This window comes from Pelecanus crispus, chromosome 7 (genome assembly GCF_030463565.1).
Source record: "Pelecanus crispus isolate bPelCri1 chromosome 7, bPelCri1.pri, whole genome shotgun sequence".
Classification (NCBI taxonomy): domain Eukaryota; kingdom Metazoa; phylum Chordata; class Aves; order Pelecaniformes; family Pelecanidae; genus Pelecanus; species Pelecanus crispus.
Window position 1 is genome coordinate 10,382,409 of NC_134649.1, and position 8,347 is coordinate 10,390,755.

The 8,347-nt window shown below is 44.2% G+C and overlaps 1 protein-coding gene across 1 annotated transcript; it reads right to left on the bottom strand.

The window, feature by feature from the left end:
• Positions 1-1,891: 1,891 nt before the first annotated feature.
• On the bottom strand, positions 1,892-7,695 carry MESD (mesoderm development LRP chaperone). The gene is made up of 3 exons (XM_075713896.1): positions 7,516-7,695; positions 2,936-3,168; positions 1,892-2,196 (listed from the first exon to the last, which is right to left on the bottom strand). Exons 1-3 carry the CDS (start codon positions 7,678-7,680, stop codon positions 1,932-1,934), a joined length of 663 nt encoding a protein of 220 aa, XP_075570011.1. The 5' UTR covers positions 7,681-7,695; the 3' UTR covers positions 1,892-1,931.
• Between the last annotated feature and the right edge of the window lie 652 nt (positions 7,696-8,347).

The following is an 8,347-nucleotide window of genomic DNA, read 5'->3' on the forward strand; positions in this document are numbered from 1 at the left end:
TATTTATAGTTTCATCTGTCCTCTGTTCATCTCTTGAGATGAGAAGCAATATACTTTAAAAAAAAACAGAGGTGCAAACCCAGAACACTTCACAAAATGATAAATTAGTTATGAACAAGAAATGGACTGCACATCTCTCCTCAGTGCAATGCGATACCCAAGTATCTACAGAGACTCTTCTCAACTCTGCTACACATTTGGATTAATAGTAGAATATAAAAGTAATACAGTTAAGCCTGAAGAAATACATGATTTTCATTTTTCCACTCAAACAGGCAAAGACCTGTTTAATGAAGCGTGGCTAGAAAGGTTTCTGTAACCCTAAATTCATACAAATATAATTAAAATTAAATAAAACTGATCACCTGGAACCTTCATCAACATAATTTAGTCCTTATGTACAGAAACCAAAGACGAGTTAGTCTGTCTCCCGAATACCTAACTAAATGCGTAATTATTTAAAAGGTTTTACTACTCAGTGAAACGGTACGTTTAGTGACATCTTTTATTTTAGAACAAGCACTCAGTAAGTCACAGCTTCCCACTTTTGATACTGAAGTATTCCACAAGATCAACCATTATGGTTCAATTAGGCCCTTTTATCCAAAACACTTGGATTTTAGCACCTTAAATGAAGAGTCAAAGTAGCATCTTAGTAGTATCAAATGAGGACAGTTAATACTGTGCTCATCCTCTGGAAAATGATATGGACCATACATACTAGGTGCGTTTAGTTCTTAACACATAGTAAGGCAGAAAGGAAACAATTCTAAGCGATGCATTTGACTGAATACAATCTGAAAAGTAATAAAACCTTCCTAATTATACAAAGTCTTTCAAGGAGAAATCAAGTTTGCTCACATACATTGGGCTTCACTGTATTTAAATCAAATGTTCATTTACAATCAACCATGTCAGTCAGGAATCCGTACCCCAAAAAAATATATAAAGTCATTATTAAACATCAGCAAGTGATATGTCTAACTCAAAGTTTAACTGTATTGTAGCTTTTTCAAAGATTTAAACAAACCCTTAAACCAGTAAAACAAGTTAATTTCAGAGTTAAAGCTATTTCTTCCAGCTCACTGTCTAGATAACGGGGCATTCGTAACATGTGCTTCCACAGGCACAGTTCTTCAGCAGTGGTAGCAACCTGAATGGCATGAATCCGACTTCTCCTTTCACCCCGACACTGCTGCTGTGGGTACTGCAATTCCATTAACATCCCAGCATCACTTCTGATGGGTACAGAATCTCCCTTTCTGCACTGATTTGGAGTGCATTAGCCAAATATCTGCCTAGCTTCCACCATGCTTCTAAGCACTTCCGTGGATTTCTGGGGACAGACAGAAGGGGGTTTGCTTATTTTAAAGAAACAGGCAGTCTAACCAGACATGTCCTAAACCCTGTGATTTCAGGCATCTTTGGCCACTGTAACACTGTTCTTTGCAATTTTAGGAAGTTTTGCCAACTGAGTCTAGCAAACTGGCCTCCAAGAGAATCTTTTAGCATTGTACGCTGCTACCTAACAGCAACTATGAATCAATGATCAACTTGGGTATGCAAGATGGATGTGGCTACTACAGATGAACACCAGTGTATTCCGAGACTGTATTTCTTCTTTTCCACTTAAGTTTGTGATGTTAGACACACAGATTTGTATGTTAATTTTAAACAACAAAAGCATAAAAAATTACAAACTAAAGTAGTCAATTGCTGGTATTAAACATTACCTTTCCTGTAACTAAACAAATGGCCAACATTAATAAGTAAACTGGTGAATTTCAACACAGAAGTCCTTTAACCTCAGTAATCTCTGCTTGCTTCCTTCCTCCCCCCACCCCACCCCCCAATAAAGCCAGGAATTGTATGGAAATTTAGTTTCCCTTCAAGGAACAGCAGAGCAGTATTCAGTCTGGTTAACGCATCCGTCATAGATCCTCTCTCTGTTTGGTCGCTCGGTTGTCCTCTTTGATGTTATTAGATTTCTTGTCTCCGTCTTTTTTCTTCTTTGCTTTTTCAGGTTTTGTTTTGTTTTTCACTTTCTCACTTTCTTCTGCTCCTTTGCCAGGATAAACCTGACCTTCCAGAGTAACATCCGCACACCTTTCTTGATTTATCAGAAAGTCTTTGATCTCCCAGGCATAACCGCCATCACGTAGCATAAAGATGGCACGATTTGAGCCAACAATAAACCTAGAGGAAATATATAAGTTAGCTCCATGCCTTTCAAGTGCTACAACATTTTGCTTAATTTGGAGCACCTCCACAACTGAGGCATACATTTAAGAGCAAGAAGTTGGTCTTGTTGATGTTGCCTGGGGATGGGGACAAGAGAACAATTTTCTAGCACACATGTAATAATAAGCTGTATTAAGTTTACAAATAACCAAGGAGGAGTAAGAATACGAAGAAAACTTAAGAACTAATTTGGGACTATGCAAAATCCACTAATGGGGACTACATTCGCTTTATACACTTACTGCAATCCTTCTCAGCCTCAATTCAAGAGCACAACATTCCACTGTTTCACAATGATCCTCTCTCTCCGAGAGAAAAATCACATTTTTTTAGCCAGGGGAACAAAAAGCCTTTTGTGGTGACACGTCTTCCAAGTGTGATGTTTTCCATCAAGCACATAAAGGCAAACTACTGCAGCTAAAACTGATAAATAGCTGAAACGTAATGAGATAAAAAGAAACTAGGCTATACGTACATCATGCGTTAAGTGTTAAAAAGATCTGCGCACCACACCAGAATTTTTGTAGCGCTACTTAAAACAAATTGGTATATTAACTGGTATGGAAACAAAGGAATAGTGATGGATGATGGAGGTGGGGAAGGGCACAGGATGAACAGTTGAAAAGTTTTTCAGGAAGAAAGAAACAAGGGTTCTGCAAAAGCAAGAATTTTATCCTTGGGTACAACAGCTTACCTTTGCACATCATAGTTTGCATTGAAGAGACTGCCCTGCCACAAGCTGGTAATTTCTTCAGTCTCCTTTTCTGTGGGATTTCCTGACACCGTGACAAACATCATCAAAGTCTTCCCCTTTTTTGTCAGCTTCAGGATACTTTCAGGCTTCCCTGGATCAATTTTTGAGAAATCTATCGGTGCTGGAGGCCTCTTGTGTTCAGGAAGATCCCCCTCTTCAATGTCATCATCTTTCTGTTTTGAAAAGGAAAAGGAGGCTTTGAATCCAACTGTTCCATAAAGCTGTTCTTTTTTGAAACTTCCCATTCTTTAGAGAATAATTCTGCTTTGATAAAGCGAAAGCATTGTGTCGTTTAATGATGGAGATTCTCAAATTAAGAGAAATAGTGAGTTTTGTCTTGAGATACTTCACCAAGAGTGCTCTTCCCTTTTATAACCCTCCCCTCAAAATGATGCACATGTTGATACCGACAGGTAGAATCTCATTTTACCGTGTATCGAGAAAGGCTAATTCAATACAAATCCATCTAGGCACTTCATAAAGTAACACTTTTTTTTCTTCACAGTTTTACAGAAATTTATTCAGTATACAAGATGGACTGAGAGAGCTACACTAAAAAGCCTCATACACACATAAATAAAAAAGTCACTCACGTGCATATTGCTTTTAGAGGTCAAAACTCACTTCTGGGACTCATGCGATCACTTGAGAATTTAATTTTCCTTACTTTGTGTCTTTAAATAAATAAAAGGCAAGAATTCAGAACTTCAATGCTCATGCCACAGGAAAACTTTCATTAAGGGTCTCACACTTTTCTAACGCACAGATGAAGAGCGGCTCACATTCTCACAACATAATCACCAAAAGTAAATCGCTGTTAGAAAACAGAAAAAAACCACTCTTGATGCCTCTGCTGAGGTTGACAGGCACTTAAATATTTGGAAAGGCAGAATTCAAATTGCTGCCCCCTAAAACAGCTCCCGACAGAGAAGAGTGAATATAGTGACAACTTACACTGAGCTAGAACTTGATTTCTTACACAGTACTTGTATCACAGAATTAAAAAGAAAAAAAGAGAACAGAAAAACCACAGAAGTCTTATACTGGCATCCACCCAAGCACTAGTAAATCAGGAGGAATTAAAGCAGATATTTTAGGTGTTGTTTTGACTTCAAACATCTAGCAAAAATATGCATCACTCCTATTTGGAACACGAACCATAGCAGTATCTAAAGATATTCCCTTCAGTAGCCGAGCTTGATTTTTAGATCGAAGCATGCATTACCTTCTCATCTCTGCACATGCATATATACAAACAACAACATCTTCTTACAACATCCCACTACAGGGAGCATCCCATACACTTTAAAGGTTAAGGTTTCATATGAGTGAAACTAATTTTCTTCCCCCCCCCCCCCCCCCCCCATCTCAATTACATAGAATTTGCTGTCTTTCTGACAAGGGAGTTTAAAATCTAGTTACCGTAGAATAAAGTTGTAGAAGTCTTAGATTTCATCCTTTCTTTCCTTACTAATTACACATCGGTTTCAATTTTGCAAGTCTGAAGCATGCTTTCAAGTAGCTCACATGCCTTTTAAAATTCCACATTGAGTGAACTGGGAGCAAAGGAGAGCCCCAGGAAAGTCCCACTGCCCTCACTAAGTGGGAACAAAAGCTGGAAAATGCTCATATTAGTAAAGTACTGTGAAAATACACAATCTTACATGATGGAATGAAAAACGTTCTCCAGAAGTAAAAGCAAATCAATTCTCATTTTAGACCAGTTTGGCTAGTGCAAAACCAAGTTATTTCACAGTCTTGAAAGAGAAAGGCAGAAACAAATGTTTCCAAATATGCCTTACACAATATAGAAATTGACTTTGGATTTAGCAACACCACAATCTAATCTAACATATATTACCTATTTTTCCCTTACTAAATGTTCATAAAGCTGTATTGTTACAGTTTAAATAGAAATATAAGCAGTGGTCAAAAGCTCCCCTACACAACACTTCTTTTCTTGATCCTGTAGAAACTATCATGCAGTTTTGTATTTATAAAGCTGTCTACAAAGTAAAAGACTGGAAGAAAAGTATAAGCTTTTGCTTTGAAATGTCTAACAAATTCATTCATTTAAACAGTAACATGAGGCTTCAGAGGGAAAGCATTATATAGACACAGTAATAACTATACATTCCTTCCCTTCCTCCTCCCCTCAGCTCCCATTCTCATGCGTTTCTCATCAATGCCCTGGATTTTTATTTTTAAAAATATTAGCAACACACATCACCTGATTCCTTAGCCTATTCAATAATCCTAGCTCACAGTCAAGCCTGAGAAACCCTGAGCTTGTAACAATAATGAACTATTTAAAGAATATGACATTTCAGTAACAGAAAGAGCTCTGGACCAAATTCTCAGTTCTCTTTCCAGCTCCTCTAGACTCAAGGCTGCTGGAGAGTCCCTTTCCATGAGGGAAATCCCTAGCTGGCTTCCTTTAAGCTCTAGTTGTGCAGCTGAGCTGCTGAAGCAACCTCTCTCTCTTTTTGCCCCGTTCCCCATGCTCATTTTCCACTAGATCACTCTCCCAGTTCACGGGGCAGTCATGCACATGGTTGCACTGGCACGGTGCAAGGGGCAGCACAAGAGCCCGAACAGAGAGGTGGCTGCTCGTTCTGGGAAGGCTGCTGGAGCCCCAGCCTCAGCCTCGACAGGCTTGTGGCTGAACCCAAGCATGTTATAGCCACCATCTTCCCTGGCAATTAGTCTAAAAGCATTGGAAACAGAAAATACTAGGAGTCATCTCACTCAGTTGAAAGTAATGACAGTTGATTCCGTACAGATCTGTGCCCTCTGCCCCTCACTCCCGAGCATAATTCCTGCTCTTATCCAAATTCATAATGGCCCCTTTGTTTCTCATCCCACCCCATCAAGTCCACTCATGCCCTTTCTTCTCTATCCTCCAGCCACCACCCCCTCAAGTCTCTCATGTTCCTTATATGTGTCCTAACTACCATCAGGCAAAATGCCATACAGCTGACCATCCCGAAGACCAAACAACCGTTAATTGTTGAGCCCCTGCTTCAGTAACTTTCTTCTTCTAGGGCTGTGGCTGTATGTGCATTTCCCCAATGGCCATGCCAACCCCAGCAGCCGACTCCCCAGCTGCTCAGCCCCATCTGCACGCAACATGGCCACAAAGCATTTGTGCAGCACATGGCGAACCGGATCAGAGACCTGGTCCAGCCAAAGAGGAAAAACCCTGAACAGCATCCTGACCCTGCCTGCCACATGGCTGCAACAGAATATACAGCCAAAGAGCATTAATTGGAGTGTACCTTTCATCCAGCCACCTAATTCACAAACTCAGAGATGCTCATCTTTTAAGATTTTTCCTACAATGCCAAATTTGGTTGAAGCTGGCCAATATTGTCATTTAAGCCTTGATTTTTTAGCAGCTAGGACTACCTGGTCCTCGGCCGGTACCACTAACAGAAAGGCGAACTTTGAGCTTTTTAAGTAATTTCATTTAAAATTTTAACTCAATTTTCTAAGAATCTCCCTTCCTAAAGGGAGAGGCGTGGTAACAGTCTATGGGATGAACACGTCCATAGCCTGCCAACCAGGTCCAAGGCAGACATCCTTACTTCTCACAGAAGTTACTTTATCTATATTATACATACAAAGCCTACTTCTCCACCTTGACTTACAGCTGTAACTGGTGTTACAGGAGACAGAAGTTTTCACTCTATTATTTCCTCCAGTTTTTGTGCAAAACATTCTGGGGAACAGTCTCATGGGAAAAAATAAAAGACACTGATGAGTGCTCTGGCATTTATCAGAAGATGATGGAAGACAAAAATAGCAAAAAGAATCAAACAGTGGCATGACAACCACATAGAGAAAATAGTGACGGGGAACTGGCAAAGAAAATTAAGGCAGCAGGCTGATGGGGATGAAGGGGGGCAAGAGAGAGCTGGAATCAGAAGTCATTACCATGAGGAGTGGCAAGGAAGGCAACACCAAAGAAACCAACTATGTAACTACACTATAACCGTGAAATGAGGTATTTCTCCTGCTATCCATCCTTCAGTCACAAAACGTATACCCCTTAATACCCCGAAACAGCAGACATTTAAGCCAAACCAGGCTGTTGGCATGCATCGGCAGCATGCGCTTGGGGCTCAGGCGCTGGAAGGAGGGAAGGGGGCAGCAGGGCAGGCTGCGGGCGCCGGGGGTGAGGGCAGCTCCCCCGGCAGCCCCTTCCGTGCCCGTCCGTAACCTCCCGCACACGAACCCGGGGCCTCGGAGGAAGGAGCCCGGCAGCAGCCACCCTCACGCCACCAGGCCTCGGGGATCGCTCCCGCCCGCGCCAGGCCCGGGCCCCCGCTGGGCCCGCGGGAAGGACGGCCGGGCCGCGGCCGCCAAACCTCCCGCCTTGCCCCGCCGGAGCCGCCGCGGGGCCGGGCAGAGCGGCCGCGCAGCAGCCGGCAGGGCTGCCCTGAGCCCGGAGCGCGGCCCGCCGCCCCCCCGCTCCCCGCGCCGGCGGCAGCCGCGGGGTCCCCGGCCCCTCCCCGCACCTCCCACTGCTCCAACAGCCGAGCCATGTCCGCGTCGTTGTAGTCCCGAATGTCCTTCTTCTTGGCCGGCCCCGCCCGCCGCTTCCCCTCCGGCTCGCCCGCCCCGGCTGCCGCGCACAGCCACAGCGCCAGGCCCAGCAGGGCCCAGCCGGCGGCCGCCGCCATCTTCTCCCGGACCTCGCCGCCGCGGGAAGGCGGCCCCGGCCGCCTTAAGGGGCGGGGGCAGCGCGGCTCGGGCCGGGGAGGAGGAGGAGCTGGCGGGGGAGCAGGGGCGAGAGGGCAGCGACAGAGGCGGCGGGGCGGGGAGGGCGTCCCGGGGGGCAGGGACTAGGGGCGGGAGCGGCCGCCTGCTCGGGCCGCGGGGGCTGCCCCGGCGGGGGGGCTGCGCGGGTGGCCCGGTGGCCGGTGGCCGGCTGTCCCACACCGCGGGCCGGTTCCGGAGGCGCCGGCCCAGCCCCGGCCTGCTGCGGTCCGGGGCCGCTCTGGGTGTAGTCCCTGCAGATCTCGGCCCAGTTTATTGAATGAAAGATGGACATTGTGGGGGTTTTGGTTTGGTTTTTTTTTTTTCTTTTAAAACGTGTGATGAGCTAGCTCCTGGAATATAACCTATGCGATTTCTTTTTGTTGCTTTTTGTTAAAGCAGGATGACAAGTATCTGCATGTCCTAATCTCTGTGATAGGAACTGGGCGCATTGCACTGAGTCTTCTCATTTTAACGAGTATCTCAGCAACATAGGTTTTTAGACGACAACTTTTAAAAATACTGTTTTGTTACTAAAATACCACTCCAGAATGTCTGAACACCACAAAAAATTAAGAGATACAGCTTCTT

What these genes read in the sequence shown, in the direction of transcription:
- MESD (XM_075713896.1), bottom strand. Translation starts at nt 7,680, where the DNA reads ATGGCGGCGGCCGCCGGCTGGGCCCTGCTGGGCCTGGCGCTGTGGCTG. An exon ending in GGCTGTTGGAGCAGTGGGAG is followed by an intron (nt 3,169 to 7,515) that starts GTGCGGGGAGGG and finishes TTTTCAAAACAG; the next exon opens with AAAGATGATGACATTGAAGA. An exon ending in GCAAACTATGATGTGCAAAG is followed by an intron (nt 2,197 to 2,935) that starts GTAAGCTGTTGT and finishes TATTTCCTCTAG; the next exon opens with GTTTATTGTTGGCTCAAATC.